The following is a 27,807-nucleotide window of genomic DNA, read 5'->3' on the forward strand; positions in this document are numbered from 1 at the left end:
GACCGTCAACGTGACATAAAATCCTATGTTCTGTACTCTATTATTTTGTATTGCTGGAATACGAGATTGGATGTGGGATAGGGGACCTCTGTCCCTCCTTATATTCTCTGGATGGGTAGGGTTAGAAGAAAAATATTCTATTTAATATTACAATATCTTCTTTTAGCCTTGTGATGCACGTCGATCAGTGTCGTGCACCGCACACCTTAATCTTATGAGTTGGGTCACCTCTAACGGTACAGTCCATGTTTTATACGGGGTCATGCCCCCCCCCCCCCCCCCCCCCCCCCCCCCCCCGAGCCAGGTACGTGTGGATAGTGACATCACCGTGCTGCCTGTATCTGTCGCGCGACTGCAAGTGCTCATGGATGCATCATGCAGGGTTGGTTGCGGACGTGGCGATTTGTATCTAATCGCAGTGGAACAACGTCCGAACCAGTGGTGCTAAGAACCCCCATGATCCGAGATTTCTGCAAGGATTGGGTTTGGGTAACATCATGCCCATGCCCATGGCCATCCAGTGTTCAACTTCACCACTTCACAACCCTTTCTGTTCCGGAGTAAACATGGGTGTGATGATCAAGGCTCATAGGGTATCACTTCCGGTCAAAAAACGTAAGTGTAAGTACTCTCACCCAGTGACACTGTATCACAAACCGGTTGTAATTTTTCAAACTTTCACAGTAGATTAAACTAGGAATAAATTCTCTTCCCTGGTAGCTTAATTGGAAGGTCTCTCCCTCTCTGTCTCTGTCTCTACAAATTTTATTAGTTCTCCAAAATGACTAAGTCAAATTAGACAACTAATTCAATTTGCTAGTGGAGGCCTTTAGCCGCTAAAAATTAGGGATCCCAACAGCCTCAACTAATGGATCAACTAACTGTTATCTGAAAATTCAGTTAATGACAGCTAATCGATAGTCAATTGATTCAAATGATCTACGATCGATTGACAAGTATTATATTATCAACTGACTATAAGCTAGGAAATACTCCTTCCGTTTTAAATTATAATTCGTTTGATTTTTTTAACCTCAAGTTTGACCGCTCGTCATATTTAAAAAAATTATACAAACGTAATCAAATTGAAGCCATTCTTGAAGAACTTTTGTTAATAAAGAAGTCATGACAAAAGAAGTGATGTTTAGCATAAATTTTTGGAATAAGACGAGTTATCAAACTTAGAGTAAAAAAGTTAAATGAACTATAATTTGAAATGGATTTAGTAGTAAACAACATGATTTTTTTTTAATAAAACAACACTCCCACTGCCCGCTGTGGCAACGTGCGCCCGCTGCTCCCCGCTGAGTCAACTGAACTCACATGAACCGCGATCGTGAAGGAATTGTTTAACCTGATCTGAGCTTCCTGCGCACACTCGTTAACTCAAGCTTAAGTCACGAACTTAAAGATTCAAAAACAAATGCTTTCCAATGCCACCGTCGGCCCTTCTCTTTCTGCTCGTCGCCCACCTCGCCGCCGGCGAGCCCACATCCACCACGACCCTCACTGCCACCCCGTCGACGCTGACCAAATCAGACCACGCAATCACCCTCCGATGGTCGGGCCTCCCCGACCCGAGCCCGCTCGACTACGTCGCCGTCTACTCCCCGCCGTCCTCCGGCGACCTCAATTACCTCGGGTTCCTCCTCCTCAACTCCTCCGCCTCCTGGGCCACGGGTGCCGGCAGCCTCACGCTCCCGCGCCTGCCCGACCTGCGCGCCCCCTACCAGTTCCGCCTGTTCCGAGGACGACGGCGCGTTGACCAGCAGGACGGCGACACGCTCCCCGACGCCAGCCACCGCGCCGCCGTCTCCGGCAATGTGGCCTACGAGGGATCTGGCGCCCGGCCCGCTCAGCTGCACCTGGCGTTCACCGACGAGGTGGACGAGATGCGGGTGCTGTTCGTCTGCGGCGACGACGGGAGGAGGTTCGTGAGGTACGGGCCCGCTGGTCGGCGAGAGGAGGAGTGGGAAGAGGTGCCGGCGGAGGCGAGGACATACGAGCAGCGGCACATGTGCGACTACCCGGCGAACGACAGCGTCGGGTGGCGGCACCCTGGGTTCGTCTTCGACGGCGTGATGAAGGGATTGCAGCCTGGGACAAGGTACTTCTACAAGGTATAGATACATATAACTTGCATGAGTTTTGCTAGTTTCCACTTCGAGTGATATGATTAAGTGGTTACTAGTAGTACTTCCATTGTGATCTGAGAGTTTGAATTTCTGATAGATAGAGCTCATTGTAGCACCTGGGTGCCAATAAATATTTTTGTTGGATACTTGTTCGGCTCTAGCTTGATTGGAACAATTGCTGCCTACGAGTCACTTCAGATCTGAACTGATAAACCCTTTGGCTCCCCATCTGTGGATCTGCCCATCCGAACATCCTAGTTTGGGGCCTTTCATTGTCTGAAAGTTGTGCAAAAATTAATTTTAGAACACTAGCTTCAGTTTGATAGTCAAGTTTTTTATGCTTGCTTCCAGTATTCGTGCAAGAATTCTTGCTTTTCTGTCCTTCGATTAGGGAACCAAAGCCTACCAGAATCACTCACTACTAGCATTACAGCGTACTTACTAGTCCATAAACCTGTGTATCTGCACAGGGCTAGCAATTTTACAACATAAGTATTAGAAGTTTTCGGATAAATCTAGACCTGCAAAAATTGAAATTGTCCATACATATACTTCGTCCTCTTTTTCCTATGTAAGACTATGGATACCAATTTAAGTGACTTCCTATCCTCATTCCAAGTTTTCCCTTTTTCATCGCATCTCCACATGCGCTTGACATGTGCTTAGTCGAAACCTTACCTTGAGCTATGTCAGCTGTTGTTGTAGTCTATCTATCGAGAGTCGTGACTTCATAAGCAAGTTTTTTAAAATCATGGTCCTGAATTGTATCGAAACTCTAATGGTAAGATCCCAAATTGTAGGATCATAATTACTAGAATCATAAAATCGTAGGTTCTACTTAACAGAATTGTAGAATCATCCTAATAAAATAAGATTGTAAAGTAGTAAAATCGCACCATAGAATTTTGATTTTAACAACTATGTTCATAAGTTCAGATTGTGGCTTCCCATTCGATCTTACCTACTGCAATTTTTAATAGAACATTTTCCCTCAACATATAAGTTGAAACCCTAGCATTTGCTCTCTCTCCCTTATTCCTGGCCCATTCTTTGGAGTTTTTTTTTTAATTAAGAATCTAGATTTTAGGTCTAAGAGTGAACTCTAATTTACTAAAATTGCATAAATAGGCATTTCATTCAACCTATACCATAGTGCTCAATGTGTTGAATTTTCTCTAGAAAAAATGGAGTGCTTACTATTAAACTAGCAATGTACATATGCTACGATTTTTCGAATAAAACATAATAAGTTTACCTGAAGTAACAATTTATATAATTTTTTAGCATGGAGTACTATTAATATAATTTAACATGGAATGACAGTTGCGCTTTGAAGTTCACTAGAATTAGGATCTTTGCTTGTCGCAGATAATCGAGCTTGGACCTGGGCTATTTTAGTCTTTATTAGTGAAGCACAAAGAGCAGGACTCCATTGTAAAAGCTTAGATTTTGATGTTAGGAACAGCTGGCTTGGTCCTCGATAGGGAACATTTCATCCATTTTGAAGAGATGTCTTAATAAATATCAACAAATAGACTTCTGGAGCAACCACATTTGCGTGACAAGCTAAACTAGGTCAAACAAATAATTATTTTTCATAGCTCATAGTTTCAAGTTTCAACCATGATGAGCATCCAACATCATCAGCATTTGGTATAAATATTCCATCATATGTCACATTCACCTGATCTTTTCAAGTTTAACTGTTATTGGTAGGTTGGCAATGGCAATGATTCAGGAGGTTGGAGTGAGACATATAGCTTCATCTCACGTGACATTGAGGCCAATGAGACCATTGCATTCCTCTTTGGTGATCTGGGCACTTATGTTCCTTACAACACCTACTTTCGAACACCTCAAGAAAGTTTGTCAACTGTGAAATGGATCCTCCGTGATCTTCAAGCCCATAAAGACAAACCTGCAGTCATTTCACATATCGGTGACATCAGCTATGCTAAAGGTTATGCATGGTTATGGGATCATTTCTTCGAACAGATTGAACCTATTGCTGCGAATACACCATACCATGTCTGCATTGGAAATCATGAGTATGACTGGCCTTCCCAACCTTGGAAACCCACCTGGGCTGCAAACATATATAATGGGAAGGATAGCGGCGGTGAATGTGGTGTACCATACAGCATCAAGTTCAGAATGCCTGGAAACTCCTCTTTCCCTACTGGCACCAGTGCTCCTGACACTCGGAATCTCTACTACTCATTTGATGCAGGTGTTGTTCATTTTGTTTACATGTCCACTGAAACTGATTTCACTCATGGCAGTGATCAGTACAACTATATAAAAACTGACCTTGAGAGTGTCAACCGGAGTCGAACACCATTCATCGTGTTCCAGGGTCACCGACCGATGTACACCTCAAGCAATGAGGTCAAGGACACAGCTCACAGGGAGCAGATGATTCAGCATCTGGAACCTCTCTTTGTGAAACACAGCGTGACACTTGCTCTGTGGGGGCATATTCACAGGTATGAGAGATTCTGCCCCATGAAGAACTATCAGTGCCTTAACACGTCGTCAAGCTTTGTGTACCCTGGTGCTCCTGCTCATGTTGTGATCGGGATGGCTGGGCAAGATTACCAGCCAAGCTGGGAACCGAGACCTGACCACCCCAAAGTTCCCATATTCCCTCAGCCACAGAGGTCCATGTACCGCAGCGGTGAGTTCGGGTACACGAAACTTGTGGCCACAAGGGAGAAGTTGACACTAGCGTACATTGGGAACCATGATGGGCAAGTCCATGATATGGTTGAAATACTCTCGCGGCAAGTCGATACTGATAGCACACCTGATGAGCATAAGCTGGTTGGTGTGATGCCAAAAAAATTGACATATATGGCAATTGCTGGCTGTGTGATGGTTGCAATGCTGCTCGGTTTCATGGCTGGCTTCGCTGTTAGAAAGAAGACGGACTCTGTACGCTGGACTCCTGTAAAAGATGAGGAATCCTAATTTCTTCAACCTTTACTCGTTTTTGTTGGTAAGCACTCTTTCTTTTCCACTGTAACTTATCTAGATACCAACTAAATATTTGACCTTTAGACTGATTGTTATTGTTAAGTATGTAACTTTGATTAAAGTTGTTGTGTGTATCCTTTGAAGGGCGGGCCTGGTGCAAGCGGTAGAGTCTTACCGCCTGTGGCCGGAAGGTCCCGGGTTTGAGTCGCGGCCTCCTCGCATTGCACATGTGAGGGTAAGGCTTGCCACTGACACCCTTCCCCAGACCCCGCACAGAGCGGGAGCTCTCTGTCCTGGGTACGCCCTTTTTTTTTTGTTGTGTGTATCCTTTGGTGCAGAGGTTGGGGTGCTTTCAAAAAAAATTGTATCAACTCGATTTAATGATGATCAGTAAGCTTCCTTCTTTCGAACTAAATATTTAGAAAAGGTATATGAAAACTATTTAGAGCTTGCCTTGAACCACATTTTGGCTATGAACTACTGAGGCATGTTAGGAGGAGCTTCGGCTCTAGCTTCTCCATGTACGATAGCATGGAGCTCTTTTTATCTCTCTTCTTAAAATAACTAGAGGCCCATGAACACTACCGCAGAGAAGATTTTTAGAGACCAGTTTTTTTTAGAGGCGGACAAACTAACCGCCTCTAACAAATGGTCTCTGTTAATGGCCATTTACAAAGACGGACACTATTTTTGGCTTACCGAATCTGGCTCCTTCGTGCATAGCTAGGAGTCAGAGCCAGGTGAAATAGGTTCTAAACTTCGTCTTTTTTTGTTTGGAATTGTCACAGTTCCTAATTAACTACATGAAAGAGCTAGTGATAGTCAATTGTAAACAACCTGAGTGATTGTAGGGTCCAACTTTCAATCAAGCCAAACAACAACACTAGCTCATCAATAATCAAATAGTAATGTTTTCGAGAGGAAGGAAACTTTGGGTTATATAACTGAAAATTGGTGCCTGAGGTGGCAGACTTTTTTGTGGGGTGACAAGAAGAGAACATTCTGATTTCCCCATGGAGAGGACTTCGTGAAGGCGCATTCAATGAGTTCAAAGTTTTCGAAATTGGAGGTCTAAGCTAAATACCAAATTTATCAAGAGAGGACTGAGCGCGAGGAATGAATCTGGAAAGATTATGGAAGCGCAGCAGAACGAGTTTGTTCGATAGCTCCTGTTTAATCAATTTCTTAGATCCATTCAGTAGTTGATTCTTTCCTCTCTTTTTTCCCCTAACTGTCAGAAGATCGGCATACGCGTCCCGTCTGCTGACTCCGGTGTTCATCCTACAAACTTCGTCAAGAATAGCCTATGATCTAGGCGAGCGTGGCCGGCCTGCGCGCGACGCGCCTTGTGCTGGTGACCAGTTTGAACCACTGGCCCTCCGGGTCGCACGTCCCGTCCCCGTGCTGGCACGCGCACGGGTTCGTCACGATGCTCCTGCCGTCCGTGCCCACGTCCAGGCACAGCATGCCGCCGCCGCCCAGCCCAAGAGCAGCGGCGTCGATGGCAACGTGCATCGCTGAGTCTGTCGCCAGGTGCCACGTCGACAGGGGGTCGCCGCAGGCGTTGGTGCCGAGACGCGCGGGCTGCCCACGCCCCTCGGCCCGCAGGCACGGGAGCCCCGCTGCCGCGGCGTCCCTTAGAACGAGCGTCGACGACGGCGGCGCGTACGCCCACGCGTCCGTCTCGTTGCACGGGCCCAGCTCCAGCGTCGTCGTCGCCGTGGCCGCGTGCCGCACCGCGCAGAGCCCCGTGAGCGGGTGGAACAGCACGGTGTACGGCAGCGCCTCGCCGTAGCCAGGCCCTGGATGAACGCGCCCGCCAGTCAAAACCAACCACGCGTCAGTATGCAGCGATGCACGCACGCCATTGGAATCTGGAGCAGCGATCGACTAACCTTGGAGTGGCCGCTGCAACGCCTGGATCCTCGGGAGCACGGTCGCGTTGCGGGGCTTGCTCCAGGACCAGTCGAGGACGCCGTACACCTCGTCCATCCCGGCGACGCCCTGCCGCAGCGCGTAGCTGCCCTGCAGCGCCCAGTACGCCCAGTCCACGTCGTGCTCCGCGGCCACGGCGGCGGCGCACGGGAAGTACCGGTTGTCCTTGCGGTCGCCGCCGCGGGAGTCGGCGCCGAACTCGCTGAGGAAGAGCGGGAAGCCCCGGGCGAGCAGGAACGCGCCGCGGCGCGCGAAGTCACGCGCGGCGCGGCCGCACACCTCGTTGGCGCCCTCCGCCTCCCACGCGCGCGCGTCCGAGAAGCTGTACCAGTGCACCTCGAACGCCAGCTTGTTCTCCGCCGCGAAGCTGACGCCCACCTGCCTCGTGGCCAGGAAGGACAGGTCGTAGTCGTAGCTCAGGCCGCCCATGATCACCAGCGCCCGAGGGTTCGCCGCGTGAACCGCCTCCGCGCCCCTCTGCATGTACCTGCCCCGGCAGCAGTCCGGTGCAGTTTCAGATTTTTTTTAAAAAAAAAGCAAAATGTACGTACGTGCAAAATCTGCAATCGACTTCGATGGTGAACAACCAATTACTTACGTGTACCAATCTTCGGGGTTCTGCCTCGGGCCACGGAGCTCGTTCCGCAGGCTGATGCCGACGACGTTGGGCACGTCGGCGAAGATGGTGGCCATGCTGCCCAGCCCGTCCACCCACACGTTTGGGTCGAAGTCCCTGTCGCCGAAGAACCCATTGCCGTCGTCGTTGCTGCAGCACCACCCCGGCGTGCTCACGTGGTTGTCCAGGATCACCATGACGTTCTTCTCCCCCAGGGCGTTCACCACAGCCTGCATGGCATCGCATACGGCCGGCGGTGGCCAGAAGCTTGAAGGTTATTAAAACGATCGAACAGCACCAGCTCCTCTCAGGAAGTCAGGAGATGGCTGCGGGCAGAGCTAGCGTGCGTGCGGGCATTTGCCTTGAGCGAGTCGATGAGTGTGAGGTCGAGGAAGCCGGGGTTGTTGACCTCGACGCCGCCGACCGTCTCCGAGAGGCCGTGGGCCAGGAGGGACTGCCGCACGGTGAGCGCCGACAGCGAGGCGTTGGTCGCCAGCGCGATCGGGTACGTGAGGCGGACGCAGTTGAACCCCAAGGAGACGATCATCCCGGAGATGGCGCCTACGGGCTGCCTGCCGAGCCCCTCGGTCACCACGGGCTCCAGGTGCGACGGCCAGTTCACGCAGGCCAGCTTCACCCGGTGCCCCGCCGGGTCCACGATCCACCGCGACGACGTCGACAGCGTGACGGCCGCCGCGGGCTCGCGGTGGCTGGCGAGGACGACGACGAGCAGAAGGCACAGAGCGGCACGGATGGAGGACACCATCCACATGGTGTGCGTGCGGGGGATTCTCTGTTGGCTACGGCGCGCGTCCAGGAGTGTGATGAGCGCGTGTTTATAATGTTTTAATGGCATCGATCGGTGCAGTGGCGTGCTCCTAATTCGCATCTGTACGCGGTAAAAAATCAAACAAATATTTGGAGAAGTTGGTGATGAGTTGGAGTGGCCAACATAAAAATGTCGAATCACGACGACCTCGCCGGACTTACCAGCGACAGTTGTTAGCGTGTTAGGGGGCACCATGTTGGCTAACTGCGCGTGTTGATTAGAGCACGAGGTACCAAGGGGTGTTTGATCAGGAGGTGTCACCGCAGATACTAATAAAAAATTTATAGAATCCATCAGTACTCCACGAGATGAATTAGTTAAGCCTAATTAATCCATCGATAGTACATGTTTACTGTAGCACCATATTGTCAAATCATGAGCTAATTAGGTTTAAAAGATTTGTCTCGTAAAATAGTCGTAAACTGTACAATTAGTATCGTAATTAGTCTATATTTAATACTCCATGTGTCCAAACATCCTATAGGATAGCGACTAAAGTTTATGAGGAGGAACCAAACACCCCCTAAGATGCCAAAAAATTATGGTCTGGATTCATTAGTGCTAATATTCAACTAGCTAATAGCTAAATGTCTATTAACTGGTAGCTAGTTAATTATTAGTAGGAGATATCTAGATGAATCTAGAGAAATTTGTAAGAGCATAAACAGTGAATTCCGGCTGGTTTTCTTACCAGCCGAACGGGCTTATTGCTATTCTCTGGCCTCGGCTTCACACGGGATAGCTGCCCCTGCCCTGCTGCACGTGGGTGTGTCTGCCAGGAATTTGCTCGCCAATCATGACGGCAATAGGGACCCGGCGACCCGACACCCGACACTGCGGGTCTCTAAACGGAGAAAACCTTCACCCATGCGTCCCTCTCGCTCGCTCCACGGAGCCGAAGCTGGTGCTCGTCGCCCATGGAGTACTGGTCCATCCTCGCGCGCGGTGTGGCCGGGCTCGTGCTCGCCGCTGCCCAGCTGCTCGCGGTGGTCTGGGCGCGTCTGGCCCTGTGAGTCGTCGCCGGCGACATCCCTGTCCGCGGTTGCCCCATGCGTTGCCGCTAGCGGCTCCCCTTGACGCGGGTGCCATTCGTTGTCGCCAGCGCCGTCCTGGTGTCCCGTACGACCTAAAGATGGCAACAGGCCCCGATACCCCGACACCCAACGGGTATTTGATCCATTAGGGGACGGGGATGTGATCACATCTTTATCCGTGGGCATCTAAATGGACAAGAATCCGTCATCGACGGGTATAGCGGGTACGGGAACGTTCCCTGTTTACACATCCCCGTTACCCGTTGGGGAACCTGACTATTTGAGCTGTCATGCGAGTATTAGGCCCAAAGAAGCTCAACATAGGTATTTTGGCCCAAATCTGAACATTCATATATAAATAGTTTGTGTGTTCTATGAACCCTAGTTTAATTTTTCCTCACCATCTCTACCAGCAGCACAAGCGCTCGTGCCCCTCGCTTCCTCAGTTCGGTCTCTCTGTCACCTTTGCTCGTCCTCCTCGCAAACCTTCACCCATGCGTCCCTCTCGCTCGCTCCACGGAGCCGAAGCTGGTGCTCGTCGCCCATGGAGTACTGGTCCATCCTCACGCGCGGTGTGGCCGGGCTCGTGCTCGCCGCTGCCCAGCTGCTCGCGGTGGTCTGGGCGCGTCTGGCCCTGTGAGTCGTCGCCGGCGACATCCCTGTCCGCGGTTGCCCCATGCGTTGCCCAGACCACCGCGAGCAGCTTTCTCCGAGACTCTGACACTTATACCCGGGTGAAGAAGAAAACGTCTCTGATTGCAAAGCTGGATCCCAAGTGTCCTTGTTTATCGGGTATGCAGTACCCGTCGGGTATCTGTTACCCGACCGATGCCCGACGGGTACGGGGATGAGCAAGAATCTATACGAGACAGTTAACGGGGACGGGGACGGGATGAATTCTCCGTAGCGGGGAAGAGAACGTTCCGGCGATACCCGACGGATATATCCCCGTTGCCATCCTTAGTACGACCGCGTGAAACAGGGGACGAGAGGAAAGTTGAGACTGCACAGGTGAGAGGCCGAAGGTGGTCACCCACTCGCTTCGTCGGGCCCGCTCGCTCTGTTGGGCCAGTATGTGAAAAAACGATTCTCTACGTTACCTCCCTTAATTTTCGTGAAATTCCGCTTTTCCTTCCTGTACTTTAAAACCAGACAAAACACCTCCCTTAACTTTTAAAATCGTTCATCTTACCTCCCTGACCCCGTTATAAGCAGTTTTGACGGTTTTGTCTTTTTCTTTTTTATTTATTTTAGCTAAATCTTTAAAAAATTATAATAAATCATAGAAAATTTATAAAATGGAAAATCTAATTTTGTTGGACTCCACATAAGTAGATCTACACAGTAAACATATAATATGGTATGCTTTAGTATAAAGTTTTTGTTGTGGCTTTAGATCTATGTTTTCTGTAATTAATTAAAATAATTCATAGCTGCAGTTTATATGGTGCAATTGTGATGAAATTTTTATGGTAGGCTAATTATTGTATGATTGAACTGTAGTAAAAATTTCATACTCATTAGATCATGTATAGCTTAGTTATAGATTTATTTATATTTAACAAGCATAAACCAAAATAAAATCTATAACTAAGTTATACACGATCCAATGAGTATAAAATTTTTAATACAGTTTAAGCATACAATAATTAGCCCATCATAAACATTTCACCATAATTGAACCATCAAAACTACAGCTATGAATTATTCCATTTAATTACAGAAAGCATAGATCTAAAGCTACAATAAAAACTTTATATTAAAGCATACCATATTATATGTTCATTGTGTAGATCTACTCATGTAGAGTCCAACAAAATTGAACTTTCTATTTTATGATTTTTTATGATTTACTATGATTTTCCAAAGATTTAGTCAAAATAAATAAAAAGAAAAAGATAAAACCGTCTTCAAAATCGCTTATAGCCGGACGAGGGAGGTAAGATGAACGGTTTTAAAAGTTGAGGGATGTGTTTTGTCTGGTTTAGAGTTCAGGTAGGAAAAGCATATTTTTGCGAAAATTGAGAGAGGTAATGCGGACTTTTTTCTTCTTTTTTCTGTTTAGCGGAGCCATGAGAGAGAGAGAGAGTGCATTTTGGCTCATGAGAGCTAGGCTCGCGAGTGGGCCAAGTAAACCAAATACGTGAGTTGCAGCCCGGGAGCGTAGCCGGACCGTCAGGCCACATTATCAAACACGCCCTTAGGTGTTTAAGCCAATCCCACACCCCATCTATCCATTTTCCTATTGGTGTTAGGATTATGGATTTATGTAATGTCTTATCCATTGTCTACTGCTACTTAAGTACTACTTGAGGTAAGGATTATGGATTTATGGTATTGCACGACTGGTGTCTGGTCGTTGCTAAAATTTCATCTAAACTTTGTGTCGGGTTTATAAACCCGAGGTCCCTCGTGGACCGGCTTCCCAACAAAGACTCGGTCCAAGCAGACAACGCGCAACTCATGGGTCGGCCCAAGTACCAAAACGATAGGCCAGAGGGACAATCTAATCTCCAATAGGAAGGCCTAGCCAAGGAGGAATGGCACCCGCTTCTGACTACGGCCCACCTCTCTGACCAGAGCACTCGCTTCGGTCTCTAGCCCGCCTCTAGACGGCCTCTCCAACCGGAAGGCCTGGCCAGACACCGCTTCTGACTCAGTCCTGCCTCTTTGACCAGAGCGCTCGCTTTGGTCTGCAGCCCGCCTTCGGATGACCTCTCTGACCGGAAGGCCTGGCCAGACACCGCTTCTAACTCTGACCCACGTCTCTAACTGGGGATGCGCTGACTCATTGCTCTTCTCCGACTAGCGCGATCAGAGCCGACTGGGACCAATCGACCTAGGATGTCCGCTCGGTAAGGACTAGAAAATGAACGAAGAAAGTAAGGCAGGATGCACAAGTCAAACCAAAATACTGGGGACCGTGCCCTGTACACCTATAGAAACAGTACTCTGTGACCTCCCTGACACGACAGAATCCAAGCAGTATTGTAGGCGCCGACATTTTCCTCTATAGTATTACGGGCGCCATTAACTCCCAAACGGTAAGGCTCCCCCCATATGCCTCTGGGCATCGACAGTGTTGTGGGCGCTGGCATTTACCGTACCAGGCGAACATGGTAAAACCCCTTGCGTGCCTTTAGGTATCAACAGCGTGGTAGGCGTCGACGTTTGTCATACCCGAAGAAGACAACACAACCTCCCACGTGCATCTGACATTCAACAGTATTGTGGACGCCTACCATCATCATGTACCCGCCGGCGTGGGCAACAAGGCTTAGTAGCATACAATCTCTCTCCCTCTCACTTGTAAGGCCATCCCCTTTATCTATAAAAGGGGATGCGCTCTCCTAATCGGGAGATTCATTAGAACGATCAAGTTCACTAGTACACAACAATAGAACCATCAGGTTCAAACCACGAGCACACGCTCGAACACTTAGCACATAGCGGAGCTCCTGTCGCTCTTGATCCCTCTAACCAGAGTTCGACCGGGCCACTTGTACCCCCATCTTTTTCTTTCTCGTTTATAACCCCACTATAAACTTTAAGCACCTAGGCTCAGGGATAAAGTCACCGATCGACTCAAACTGGAAGTAGGGCACATTGCCTAAACCAGTATAAACCCTATGTCATTGAGTGCTAGGCTACCTCCGATCACAACATACGATAAAACTACAAATATTTATGTGTTGCTCACTTTCTGCACCGACAGTTGGCGTCGTCCGTGGGGAAGACATTGTACGTTCAACACTTTTGGTCATCGGATGGCCCACTTTTCCGCCACCTTCGCCATGGCGGGCTCAAACGATACGACTCGCTTTAGCTCATTGGAGTTTCCCGCACTCCCACCAGTTGGGATGTGGGTTCCACCCATCTCCAAGATGTCCTAGGCCTTCCTCTTTGGAAGCCTGGACTTTGTCGCCGACTGGCTCGGCGTACTACACCTCTGCAAGGAGGCACTCGTTTCGGCGCCCGTCGAACGGGCACCCTTCATCGGCTCTGGGATGCACGACGACTTCAACGACGAGGCGTCTGCGCTTCATTCTGAGCAAACTCTCTGCTCAAACCCTACTATGAGTAATGTACATGCTATTATTTACTTGTTACTCTCTATCTTTTGTTGATTATCCAAAGGGACCCCGTTGTCCCCGCCATGACCGCCATGCGACCGGTTCCCCTACTGCCTCATGCCCCCATGGATGCGTACACTCGAGAGCTCCAAAGGGTGTCGGCGCTGCCCCCTCTCATGTTCGAATTCCTAGGGATGGCGAGCTATGCTCCCACCTATTTCCTCGACCTCATGGATGACGATGTTGAGAGTGACAGCTCCAGCATCGGCGACATGGTGCCTAGCCACCATCTGTCCTAGGAGTGCGCTATGGCAGACGCTCTAGGACAGCCACCAGTGGTAATAGAGTCCTTGTAGACTCACACCCCTCTAGACCCTCGTGCGGAGACCCCCATGCACACATGGGAGCACGATGAGGAGCTACGACAACAGCGGCTGAAGCAGCCGCCAACTGCGCAGCACGCTCGGTGCACCACACTGTGCCCCGTGCGCATAAATCGGCAAGCGACGCCTGGGGTCACGCCCGTCGGGTCTAGCACAACACCATGGATAGGGGGAACGATCCCCTATAGTTTGCTCGAGCCAATCAGAACATCGCCGCTGCGGTAATGCTTCTGCGCGGTCTTCCCAAGCCGAATGACCCCCATGAACAGGCAATCTACCAGAATCTTCGGGCACTAGTGGAGACCGCCGCCATTCAATAGGCGAAGAGCTCTGCATCATGACACCGACTCATGGCCTCTCTCCCTACCTAGGGAGTGGGGACGCACCAGACGAGTCACTCCACCCGCTCATTGCTATAGCCACTAAGCATGGCACAGGAGGCCGCATCTATGCCTTGTCTTGACTTGGTGATCGCTCCACATCGACCGCCTGTACACGATTGGCTTAGGCCAAACTGAGACGCTCGCAGCAGCAACCAGAGTCCTAGCCCGGATGGCCTGGGACCACGGGCCTTTGTTAGACGCATCCAGAGAGCGTCATTCTCGTAGAGCTCCAACGGAGGCCGAGGCAAAGATAAGGCCAAGCACTAGGATTAGGATGAGGGCACCTCCATGCAGAGGGGGAAAAAGAACAGAAAAGATTGCCATCGACCGGCCAACTCCGCGTTGGTCGCCATGGCTGATCACATGGGCAAGCAGCCCCAGCAGGACCTTCCAAGCCACTTCCATGAGCTCATGGAAAACCTATGCACCAACCATGCCTATCCCATCAAACACCTCTACAAGGACTGCAAGCTCCTCAAGCGCCTTCTGCGACAGGCCGGTGGGCCAAAGGAAGAAAAAGGCGAAGAAGCAGCGGCCAAGAAAGGAGGCATAGCGGGCAAGGATCTAGACGACTGAAGGTCGAGGTGATACGATCGGACACCTACCAATCGAAGGACGACAACGACAACGTTCTCACTAGCGCTTGGAACAGCTATGTCGTTTCTTCCTCTAAAATTGAGTCTTACCATTGTTTACTTAATGTTTGCTCCTATAAAAGTGCCCCGACCCAAACACTTTCGGCTCGGGTCGCTCGGGGGCTCCATGAGGGTGCACTACTACCTCTCTTTTCATTTACTATCATATGGTAAAACTTCTTCCTACCCAAACAAAAGGGTAGTTCGTTCCTTTAAATTGCCTTACGTAGCTTTGCTTTAAAATATTTTGACCGATCGCACCCCACCTCTACCTACGGTTATGAGTAGCTGAGCCTCACGGGCCACGCCCAGGCTCCTAAGGTTGCAACCTATAGGATGAATGGGCAAGTACAAAAAAGAAAGAATAAAAAATAAAATTATGCTAAGGTAAAACTAAGGAATGAAAGGGACAAGCTTCCCCAAACGGAGTGACTCTATTACAAAAAATGAAACCGATTATAGTCATTGAGTACACAAGAACGTTTACACGGGGGCTCCCCCATGAACTTAAACTTTTTACATCTGCTAAACTATTTATACTTTACAAGCTATTAGGGTTGCCCGGCGCCATCTGCTGTTAGTGCGACCAGCGAAGGCATGGGCTACTCACTCCCCGATTGGATGACATTTGGCTCGGTTGAAGGCGGGGCGATGTCCACTTCCGACCTAGGCTCCGCGCCATCCATAGGCTAGGTGATGTTCCCCTAACGCATGCTTCCAGCCATGTCCTCATGGCGGGCATCCATCACCCACTATGTAGAGACTTACTCTGCCACCAACCTTGCGTGCGGTAGCAAGCTCTCCCCGAGCGATTGGATGTCCTCTGTGCTCAAGCCATCGGCATACCCGCTACAGATAGTGGCGAAGTCTAGGTTCGGGTGCTACGTCGCATCGAAGTCAACACCCCTAATGCTCCGTAGAACAACCCGTGTGTGATGAGGGCCCGGATCTCATCTGGAACCTTCGCCAGCTAGATGGCGGGCGTGCTAGTACTTGGCGCCAATCCAAAGACCTCCGAAATGACAAGCTAGGCAACATTATGTATCTGGTCAAGTTCCCCCTCGAGAGCATGTCGCTCTTCAAGGGACTTGGCCAGCGCCTCCACATTTTGGCCAGAAGTCGCCTTGGTCGTCTCCAGGTCCCGCTCTAATGATTCCACCTTTCCACCTAGCTCTGGAAGAAGGGCGACCAGCTTAGAAACAAGCTAAAGGAAGAAAGCACCATGATGAAAAACCAAAAAGGCATGGACTGAGGTGGAAGTTCTTGAGGGCGGAGAGTCCCTCCGCCTACCGGGCCACCTGCTCACGTAGCTAGGCGTTCGCCTCCTCCATCCCCATCACCCGGCTTCGAAGCACGAGCACTTCCTGGACTGCCTCCGACCGAGCCTTTCACTCTGACTCTAGGGCCTTTCGCGTCGACTCCAAGGTGTTTCGCTCCAACTCCAGGATGTTTTGCTCTGACTCAAGGGTCTCTAGGGATTTTTGGAGCGCCGCCTCGGTGTCTGCCAGGGATTTCCGTAGCTTCGCCTAGTAGGCCTTTGCCACCTCAAGCCCCTGTTCGGCGGCGATTGCCCGCTCCGCCGTGAGTTGCACTACCGCCCGCGCCTCTGTCGCCTCGGCTGCCTAGTCTTGGGACTCACAACGAGCGGACTCTAGCTGACGCTCGAGCTTGACCATCCGGGCATGCTCCATCCAGAGGAAACATGACTTGTGGGATGACCTCTCCTATAGACCCTATGAAAACAGAAGCCAACATGCTGAGGCAACCAACAAGAGACTAAGAGGTCAAGGGCAAGCATGGGAAACTCACCTCCATGGCAAGCTGTAGGTCAACCTTGACCAACTGCTGGATGGACTTAACCCACTCCTAGGCATCCTCAAGCTTCACCGACAGCTTGGTGAGATCGAACTCCATGGTGAGTCCTCTCCCACCAAGGATGTCCTAGAGCTGACACTCCTAGGAATCTCGAAGGATGAACCGAACCTTTGATGGGTCCTTAGGGCAGGGCCACTCCAAGTCACCCTCCTCTAGCCTGCTAGAGGGCCCAGCCTCTGACCGAACCACCGCCAGCTCCCACGCCGGTGTTGGTAGCTCCACCATGTCATCCGCTTCATCGTCGAAAGGGATCTCCACCACCTCAGTTTCATGGGCCACCGACGGGCGTTCCGACTCTGTCCTGGCCACGTCTCCCTCTAACACCTTTAGCTCCGACCATGAGGGTGAGCCATGTAGCCCTCCGCCTGGCAAGGTAGGGAGCTCGGTCTCCCTCTCCTCTTTCGCCGTAGCCGGTGGAGGAGGGGACGCAAGGGACACCTCCGGCAAAGCCTCCGCCATCACCACCGGGATCACCGCCACCACCGTCGCCGTCGTTGCCACCGTACTAGCAATCGACCCAGGGAGCACCACCCCTAGAAGGGAACATGGTAAAACCCCTTGCATGCCTCTAGGTATTAACAGTGTGGTAGGCATCGATGTCTGCCATACCTGAAGAAGACAACACAACCTCCCATGTGCATCTGACATTCAACAGTATTATGGGCGCCTACCATCATCTTGTATCCATCGTCGTGGGCAACAAGGCTTAGTAGCATATATACTCTCTTCCTCTCACTTATATGGCCATCCCCTTCATCTATAAAAGGGGATGCGCTCTCTCCCAATAGGGAGATTCATTAGATTGATCAAGTTCATTAGTACACAATAGCAGAACCACTAGGTTCAAACCACGAGCACACGCTCGAACACTTTGCACATAGCGGAGCTCCCGTCGCTCTTGATCCCTCTAACTAGAGTCTGACTGGACCTCTTGTACCCTCCATCTTTCTAATTCTCGTTTCTAACCCCATTGCAAACTTTGAGCACCGAGGCTCAGGAATAAAGTCACCGACTAACTCAAACTGAACGTAGGGCACATTGCCTGAACTAGTATAAAATCCTATGTCATTGAGTGCTAGGCCACCTCCGATCACAACGTATGACAAAACTATAAATATTTATGTGTTGGTCACTTTCTGCACCGACACTTTGTGTGTTCTTTTTTATTGTCATGTGCGCTGCTATTGCAACTAAGATTGTTTAAATTGTTGTCGGGTATATAGGAGACCCGACGGGTGGGGTTTACCCAGCTAGGTGCGGGTCTGGGGAATTTTCTTATCCGCAACGGGTATGAGGATTTTGATGGGGCTATATTTTGCTGGTGGTGATACCAATTGATGAGAATATCACTTCTTCATCACACATAAGCCAAGGAGAGGAGGAGGACCAGCATGGGCATCCAATTCATCTTTCTCATGCTGGAGGCCCAGTCCAACTGAAATTGGAGCCTATCTCGGGTTACAGGACCAGTCTGCCTTAAACTGGTCACCCAGGACGCATCCGAACTCCGTTTTCGATGATCTACATATGGTTGGAAAGCTAATTTAATAAGGAAACCAATGCAAGTAGTCTCACATCAAAAGCCTTTCATAATCAACAGGAATTGTCAAAACAAGTCAGCGTCCAGAATCTATCAGGGTGCTGCGACACCGTCTTTTGGTCCGTTGGACCATGTATCGTGTTTGGGCCCATTAGGGGGCACATCCAGGGGGTGACACCCAAGACTCTATAAATAGCAGGCATCGCTCTCCTTAGGGTTTGGGTTTTGTTTAGTTCTTGATTTTCTCATGAAATAGGCATCGTTTTGCTGCAACTGTGCCGCCAAGGCTGCTTGCTGTGAACCAGGACCCTAGTTCTTGATCTTGTTCGCCTGTGACGATTAGTCCTTTCGAATAAAGACTTGAACTCCTTCTTGTTATCATAAGCGTCATATTTATTTGCAATTTTAGATTGTGAGCATTCCATTCTTGCTTGTGTTCTCGATTTACTTGCAAGAAAGCCTTCTCGGCGAGGTCAATCGCGTTCGCGTGGTTGATAAGCAATGGAGCAATGGTGTAACGGTTGCGGTGGTCTGAATTAGTCTTGGTTTGAAGCCTAGATCATGAACGTCGAGTCTCCACTAGTCGACGCTTATCATACCTTTCGAAAGATCGGGCCTAGTCTACATCAAGTGGTATCAGAGACCTTGTTGCCCGTTAGGTATAACTTTATTTTTCTCTTTATATTGTTACTATTTTTGCATTACCTATAGTCCACAAAAAGCCAAAAAAATATACACCACCACATATTTCCTATCCTATAGCCTCGTTGTGCCATACAATTTCGTCTCTGTGTCGCGTGGTTGAGTTTGTGCCCTAGGTCAAGCTCTGGTCGCTGGTTTTAGATTGTTTTTAGTCCAGTTTGTGTTTTTCTATTTGTTTTTCATCATAATCCGTGAACATCTTCAAGTCTTGTTGTGTTTCCTTTATATCCATCAAACCCTAGTCCACACCATCTAATTTGTTATACTTGTCTTCACTGTTTCCATCAAATCCTTGTTGATGTGATGAATTTTGTGCGCATTGTTCCTGTTTTATCCTCTAATTCGGAGTCAGTTCGTAAAACTGGTCTAGTTTTCACATATGAACTCGGATTTCGATGTTCCATATATCAAAATTGATCAAAAAAATTCAGATCTGTCCATCCCCGGTCTTGTTGGGGTCGGAAATTTTTATTTTGGTCAAAAACTGGTCACAAGATCCTCTTTTCGTGGTCACAAGCATTTTATCGATTTTGAGCACGTCTTCTGAAATTTCCACAGGCCACATCTTTCACTTGTTTAAGCTAATATTTTCTGTGGTTACTTATTTTGTGCTCCTAAGTGAAGAAAAAATATCAAAAAATAAAATAAAAAGTCAAAGAATCCCAAAAAAACAACGACGGCCCAAAAATAGAGAAAAAAGAGAGGGACAAAAGTGGAACAATATCTAGAGGAGCACATAGAGAGCGCCATTTGAGCTGTGTTTACGCGTGCTAATTTCTGCCTTGTTCCTAATCATATTCCTGCTGTTCACATCACTTAATACATCTGGTACTTAGACGTGAGTAGGCCAGCAACTAAGACAAGTACTTGGGATACTTATTCAGCTTTGCTATTCAGTTGTGAATTTTGCTATTCCTTGCTACTATATTGTGCATGTCCAAGCTCCACTTTCTTCTAACCAAGTACATGTTCTCCTTGCAACTGTTACACTCAAGCTACAATGGTATCTCAGTCACTGACCGATTGCACCGCCTATTGCTTTGGTAAGAACACTTGTAAGAATCATGGTAAGACGCTTGAGAGTTAAGTGCCTTGTTTTTCTTTGTCCACAACCTAAGCAGTTGGTAGGGATAATACTATTTGTGTTGTCTTCTTCTTTCTACTAACCATGTTAGGAAAAGCGGAAGGCAGTGGCAAAGGAAATGGGGACACACCTACAGATTTCAATGACTGTGTTTCTAAGAATAAGCTTCATGTTGTTCTTGATGACAAGTTCAATGAGATCCTTCAACAAATCACCAACTTGGCCAAGAGGATTGAAGATGTTAAACAATGACATCTTGAACCACGTGCTGAAGATGATGATGGCGACGCGGAGGCTAAAGCCAAAGCTCAACGACGTGCTGAGGATGCACATAATCGTAATCGGTTGAACTTTAACCGACGCGGTATGGGAGTTAATAACCAAGGTAATAATGATCTTTCTCTAAAACCAAGTTTAAGATACCTCCTTTTTCTGGTTCTGCTGATCCTAAAGCATATTTAGACTGTAGATAAAAAATTTAGCTCCCATCAAGTCCCTAAAGAATATAGAGTTAGACTTGCTACTAGTGAGTTTACTAGTTTTGCTCTTTTCTGGTGGAATGATATTTGCAATAATGTTAATGCTAATGCTAATGCTCAAATACCTCAACCTAGACTGTACTTAAACGACGAATAAAATCAAGATTTATTCCCCCATCCTATCAGCGTGATATGCGATTAAAACTGCAATGTTTAAATCAAGGTACTAAGACTGTTGAGAATATTATCAGGAGCTTTTAATTGGTCTAGCATGTAGTACCATACAAGAGGATGAAATGGATAAGTGTTCTAGATTTTTTGGAGGTTTGCGTCGTGAAATACAAGATGTTCTTAACTATAAATAATGGACTAGATTTTCCTAGTTATATCATTATGCTGTTAAAGCTGAAAGGGAAGTACAGGGACGACAACCTAGGCGTTCCACTACTCCGTCCACTCCTTTACGTCCAACCGAGGTGAAGTAAATTTTCTGATGTGCAGACACCACCAGCGCTTGTAAAGAAGAGTTCTTCTATCACACCTTCTTCCTAGTGGATCTGCTACACCTTCCTCTAGCAGCTCTTCTAAAATTGTTTGCCACCGCTGCAAGGGCATGGGACATATTGCTAAAGAATGCCCTAGCAAACACGCATATATTGCTACTAATGATAGGTGGGTATGCTAGTGCTAGTGATGAAGAGGAATGAATTTACACTTGCAACTGATCTTTATGCAGATAAATTTACGGATAGTGCTGAAGATCCTGATGAGGCAATTGATAGTGTGACATGCACTGCAAACTACAAATCTATCCTTGTTCAGCATGTTTTGAGTACACAAGTTGAGCCAGTAGATAAGCTACAACGCCACAATTTATTTTAAATGTTCCTCATTGTCAATAATTTTTGTGTTCGTGCTATAATTGATGGAGGGAGGCAGTAATAACTTGGTAAGTTCTGAGCTTGTCAAGACCCTTGGTTTATCTACACGTGCTCTTCCATATTCATACCATGTTCAGTGGTTCAACAATAGTGGTAAGGCAAAGGTAACACAATCTGCTCATGTGTATTTTTCTATCGGATCATACCATGATTATGCTGATTTTGATGTCATGCCTATGCAAGCTTGTTCACTTTTGTTAGGCTGCCCTTGGCAATATGATAATAATGTTCTACATCATGGTAGGCAAAATAGATATACTTTTATATTTAAGGGAAAGACCATTGCTTTACTTCCTTTAACTCCTGCTAAAATTATGCAATATGAAAAGGAACTTGCTGAAAAGAAAAAGAAAGGTCATGATAAAGACTTTAGCAAACCAACAAATGAACCATCAAGTAACATGAAAGAAGTTTTATTTGCTCTTAAATCTGTTCTTGCTGATCATGATGAACCTTGTTATGCTTTAACTTGTATATCGCCTATATGTTCACTTGGTCCTTGCTTCTAGTGTTATGGCTCTTGTTGGTACTAACCTTTTGTAGGAGGAGGATGAATTCCCAGCAGGAGAAGCCACCTATGGTAGCCGCCTTTGTGAAGGATTGTGCGCCAAGATGAACTCCTTCTTCCGGAGCCATCATTGCTTGTCATCCAATGGAGGAGACGATCTACTTTAGTCAAGGACGACTTCAATTCAAGAAAGGGAGAATGATGATGACATCACTTCTTCATCACATACAAGCCAAGGAGAGGGGGAGGACCAGCATGGGCGTCCAATTCATCTTTCTCATGGTGGAGGCCCAGTCCAACTGAAGTTGGAGCCTATCTCGGGTTCCAGGACCAGTCTGCCTTAAACTGGTCACCCAGGACGCATCCGGACTCCATTTTCGACGATCTACATATGGTTGGAAAGCTAATTTAATAAGAAAGCCAATGCAAGTAGTCTCACTTCAAAATCCTTTTGGAATCAATAGGAATCAGTCAAAACAAGTCAGTGTCCAGAATCTGTACCAGGGTGCTGTGACACCGTCTTTTTGTCCGTCAGACCATGTATCGTGTTTGAGCCCATTAGGGGGCACGTCTAGGGGGGTGACTCTCAAGACTCTATAAATAGCAGTCGGCACTCTCCTTAGGATTTGGGTTTTGTTTAGTTCTTGATTTTCCTCGTAAAACAGACATCGTTTTGCTGTAACTATGCCGCCAAGGCTGCTTGCTGTGAACCAGGGCCTCAGTTCTTGATCTTGTTCGCCTATGGCGAATTAGTCCTTTCGAATAAAGACTTGAACTCCTTCTTGTTATCTTAAGACTCATATTTATTTAGCAATTTTAGATTGCGATCATCCATGTTCTTGCTTATATTCTCGATTCGCTTGTAGGAAAGCCTTCTCAGTGAGGTCAATCGTGTTCGCGTGGTTGATAACCAATGGAGTAGTGGTGTAACAGTTGCGAAGGTCCTGAATCAGTCTTGGTTTGAAGCCTAGATCATGAACTGTCGAGTCTCCACCAGTTGACGCTATCATACCTGTCGAAAGATCGGGCCTAGTCTACATCACCAATACCCAATGGGAATTTACCTATTGCCATTTTTAATCATGGGACTTCACTACTACCTCTTCCATTCGTGAATAGCAGGCAGGGTTTTCAATATCACCGAAATTTCACCGAAAAATCCAAAATCTCGCTGTTTTCGATGGGTGTTGGAAAATAACTTTATCTGCCAAATATTTCAGCTAAATTTGGAATCCTGCCCAATTCTCGTGCCAAAAAGGCCCAATTCCCAGCCGCCAGGATGGCCAGCCCAACAAATAACCCCACCTAAGCAAATTGGCCAGCACCGCAGCCGTAGGCCCGGTGGGCCAGCTCCCCTAGCTTAGGTCTAGACAAAATACTCATGGCACGTTAACTTGCTCGACTCGAGTCTAGCTCGGCTCGGCTCAGCTCGTTTTAACTTTTTCACGAAACTGAGCTGAAGTCTAGCTCGCTGTTTGAACGAGCCAGCTCGTGAGCTGCTCATGAGATCAAACGAACTGAGGCCTATCAGTCTACGACCATAAATCCAGAAGATGATGATGCTGACCTAGAAGTGTACACTTATTCTATTTATATGTAATCTTTATTTTTAGCTATTTCATATGAATTTTGATTTTATAATTGTTGTGGTATTTAAATGTTGATTTATGGATTGTTTTCCTGAGAGAAGATGATGATGCTGACATTGAATTTGTGGACTTTTCTAAGTCCGTGGTGGCAAGCAACTAGTAAGTATGCTAGAACTGCATGGATCATGGATGGACCAGCTACGTTGAATGGTTGATACTTTTGATGAACCTGATATGTATTAATCATATATGATTGCATAATGATATACGTCACCTTCTGAAATTATTATGGCATGAATATTATAAACATGTTTGTCCTATTTTTTTAGTAGCTCGTGAGCTAAACAAGCCCACTCAAACTCGCTAACGAGCCGAGCTGAGCTGTCATCTAGCTTATAATATTAACGAGCCGAGCTGAGCTAGCTCGTTAGCCTAACGAGCCAGCTCAAACTGGACCGAGCCAAGCGAACTAACTCGATATCCAGCCCTGCCCCAGCTCCGCCCGCCGCCAGCGACACCGGCACACCACTCGTCCGGGCCACCCGCTGCCACTACCCCACTCCGCTACCGCGCCATCCCTCACCGTCCAGCGATGGCTCGAGCAGCTAGCTGGTCGAAGAACCTCCCCAACCCACGCGGTGGACGTCGGGGACGAGGCAGCCTCTAGCTCCGCCTGCGCGGGCTCTAAGCTCTCCGTGCCTTGCCTCACGCTCTCCTCGCAAGCCACTTCTAATCCTTGCCCTTCACCTCCCATGAGTAGTTTCAGTGTCTCATGCATCTTCTCCCCCCCAAATGACATTACGAAACAGGAAGTGAGTACTCTTTGATAGCATCCGTAATGGTGAATTCAGCCAATGTTGTTTTTTAAACGAATCAGGTTGGAGAGCTACCGACTATATTAAAAAGAAGATCAACCAAGATTCGGCAACAACAAACAACAGCAACACGTCAACTGTGAAAAAACTAGAAAAAAGAACAATTCAGGCCGGTTGGATTAGGATAAACACGTGCCGAACGCAAACTGAAAGAGAAAAACAACTCTAGACGGTTGGACTAGGGACATCGAACACGACCCCAACAAAGTCAAAACTCAAGGAAGCTGCACACCACACCACCTGCAGACCACCATTCCCCTGGTCGAACAAAGGTGTCAAGACAAAACACCTTCGTCACTGCTCGCGTCGTTGTTGCTGACGAAGTCTCACACCGAGATACCTTGCTGTGAAGCTAGAGCTGGATATCGAGCCAGCTCAGCTCGGCTCGGTCCAGCTCGAGCTGGCTCGTTAGGCTAACAAGCCAGCTCAGCTCGGGTCATTAATGTTACGAGCTAGAGGGGTAGCTTAACTCAGCTCGTTAGCGAGCTCTGAAAGCTCTAGTTTGGTTTTGGTTAATTGATGAAACCCTAAGTGCTAACCTAGTTTATCAAAGTAATTATGAGATAGGTAGCACTACTCCAAGTGATGAAGCAATGGCGAAGATCATGACGATGGTGATGGCATGGTGATGATCAAATGCTTAAACTTGAAAAAGAAGAAAGAGAAAAATAAAAGGCTCAAGGCAAAGGTATAAATAGAAGAAGCCATTTTGTTTTCGTGATCAAGACACTTAGCGAGTGTGATCACATTTAGGTTAGATAGCCATTCTATTAAGAGGGTGAAACTCGTATTGAAATACAGTTATCAAAGTGCCACTAGATGCTCTAACTATTACATATGCATTTAGGATCTAGTGGAGTGCTAACACCCTTGAAAGTATTTGTGAAAATATGCTAAAACATGTGCACAAGGTGATACACTTGGTGGTTGGCACATTTGAGCAAGGGTTAGAAACTTCACTGACGGAGTGTCCGCCCATAGAGTGCGGACAGTTCAGCTGGTGCCATCGGCGCCCTACACAGAAAAGATAGGGGTTCATAGAGTGACCGGACGCTGGTGGTGTAGTGACCGGATGCTAGGTTTAGAGTCCGATTAGTGATAGCAGTAAGCACACTGGTCTCGGTCTTGTGATAGGATGCTGGTGTGTATACTATCCGAACGCTGGTAGGGTGCCTCCGGTCAGTGCTGACGTACGTTGACGTGAGGTGCAAAGGCGAAACGTTGAGTGACCAGACGCTAGGGTGTGTTCCGGTCGAGCATGATCGGATATGTCCGGTCGTGAAATTTCACGTTTGGAACCTTACTGGAAATGACCGGACGCTGGAGTCTTGCGTCCGGTCACTTTCTAACTGATGCGTCCGGTCATCACTTGACCGTTGAGATCGGGCGATCAGCGTTTGAAGCCAATGACACATGGCAAGCATCGAGCGACCAGACGCTGGGGTCCTGCATCCGGTCGATCTGACCGGAGCGTCCGGTCACCCCGTGTTGTGTCCCAGTGAAGGGGTACAACGGCTCTATTTCATGGGGGCTTCTATTTAAGCCCCATGGCTAGCTCAAGCTCACTCTCTTGGCCATTTGCATTGACATAGCAACCTTGTGAGCTTAGCTAAAGCCCTCCCACTCATCTCCATTGATTCATCATCTTTGTGAGATTGAGAGAGAATCCAACCACATTGCTTGAGTGATTGCATCTAGTGACACTTGGCATTCGTGTTTCGCTGCGGGATTCACTTGTTACTCTTGGTGTTCACCGCCACCTAGACGCCTTGCAGCAGCGAGGGTCATTGAGCGGAGGTTGGTGATTGTCTCCGGCTCTAATCGTGGTGATTGTGAAGGGGTCTTGTGCCTTCCTCGGCAGGAGAGCCGAAAGGTAACTCTAGTGGATTGCTCAGTGTCATTGAGTTACCTCACTTGTGGGTTGGTTCTTGCGGTGTCCAATTGTGTGGACTGAGGTTTGTGCAACACCACTTAGCCGCTGAACCACCAAGTGTTGGTCGACACAACTGGGGACTAGCGTGCCGGCAAGCACGTGAACCTCAGGAGAAAAATTGGTTATCTCTTGCCCTTTGGTATTCTTCCTGGTGATTGATTTAGTATTCATCTTATGATTAGTTCACTCCTCTACATGGTGGTATAATCACCCTACTCACTCATCTATATTCTTGCAAACTAGTTATGGCAAGCTCTTTAGAGTAATTAGAATTGAGAGCTTGCTTTGTTATTTTAAGTTCATCTAGTGGAGCTCTTTAGAGTAGCAAGATTGAGAGCTCTTAGTGAGTAGTAACATTGCAAGTTGTGTGCCTAGTAATCATTGCAACTAGAATTGTTGGATAGATGGCTTGCAACCCTTGTTGAGCTAGAGCAAGTTTATATTTCGCTTGTCATACTGATCAAATTGCTCTAGTTGATTTGTAGATTTTTAAATAAGCTATTCACCCCCCTCTAGCCATATTAGGACCTTTCAAGTGGTATCGGAGCTGTGGTCACCGTTTGATTGAAGGCTTAACAACCTCGGTGTCAAATTATGGCTCAAGTTGTGTTCAACCATGTGGGGGGCAAATCCACCGTTCTTTGATGGCACATGCTATGATTATTGAAAGAGAAAGATGAGGATGTATCTTGGTTCAATCAATGATCAAGTATGGGAGGTGATCTGAGAATGACTATGCTATCATTGATCCCAATGACCCCACCAACCAAGACAAGACCAACAAGCAATGCAATACAATGGCTCTCAACACCATATACAATGCCATTGATTCCAAGGTGTTTGAGCAAATCAAGGATTGTGAAAAAGCAAATGAGGTGTGGAGGAGATTGGAGGAAACATATGAGGGCACACCGACAGTGAAGAGTGCTAAGTTGTACATTCTCAAGGATAAGTTGACAAGCTTCAAGATGAAGGAAGATGAGAGCATTTTGGAAATGTTCCATCAGTTGCAAGTGATTGTAAATGATTTGAAGGCCTTGGGAGAGAAGATCAAGGATGATGATGTCTCTCATCGGTTCTTGATGTGCTTACCTCCAAGATTTGAGATGTTGAGATTGCTTATCATAAGAGGAGGATTGAAGGAGATTACCCCTAACCAAGTACTAGGTGATGTCATGACCTAAGAGATATACCGTGTGGAAAGGGAGGGGGATGACAAGGATGACAAGAAGGAAGAAGAAGACAAGAAGAAGAAGAGTATAACATTCAACGCTAGCTCATC

At 47.7% G+C, this 27,807-nt stretch overlaps 2 protein-coding genes across 3 annotated transcripts; one reads left to right on the forward strand and one right to left on the reverse strand.

Annotated features, from left to right (window-relative positions):
* Positions 1 to 1,413: 1,413 nt before the first annotated feature.
* On the forward strand, positions 1,414 to 5,346 carry LOC136462307 (probable inactive purple acid phosphatase 2). 2 transcript variants are annotated; one of them, XM_066461414.1, is made up of 3 exons: positions 1,414 to 2,120; positions 3,852 to 5,133; positions 5,256 to 5,346. In XM_066461414.1, the coding sequence occupies exons 1-2, from the start codon at positions 1,434 to 1,436 to the stop codon at positions 5,103 to 5,105; spliced, it is 1,941 nt and encodes a 646-aa protein (XP_066317511.1). In that variant the 5' UTR covers positions 1,414 to 1,433; the 3' UTR covers positions 5,106 to 5,133; positions 5,256 to 5,346. The 2 variants fall into 2 exon arrangements, with proteins under 2 accessions (XP_066317511.1, XP_066317510.1); XM_066461413.1 differs by lacking the exon at positions 5,256 to 5,346 and having other exon boundaries at positions 3,852 to 5,212.
* Positions 5,347 to 6,422: 1,076 nt separating this feature from the next.
* Positions 6,423 to 8,434, reverse strand: LOC136462275 (glycosyl hydrolase 5 family protein-like). Its single transcript, XM_066461388.1, has 4 exons — positions 8,024 to 8,434; positions 7,645 to 7,892; positions 7,007 to 7,533; positions 6,423 to 6,913 (listed from the first exon to the last, which is right to left on the reverse strand). The coding sequence occupies exons 1-4, from the start codon at positions 8,432 to 8,434 to the stop codon at positions 6,423 to 6,425; spliced, it is 1,677 nt and encodes a 558-aa protein (XP_066317485.1).
* Positions 8,435 to 27,807: the final 19,373 nt, after the last annotated feature.

The sequence above is a fragment of the Miscanthus floridulus genome, chromosome 7 (assembly GCF_019320115.1).
Source record: "Miscanthus floridulus cultivar M001 chromosome 7, ASM1932011v1, whole genome shotgun sequence".
Taxonomy (NCBI): domain Eukaryota; kingdom Viridiplantae; phylum Streptophyta; class Magnoliopsida; order Poales; family Poaceae; genus Miscanthus; species Miscanthus floridulus.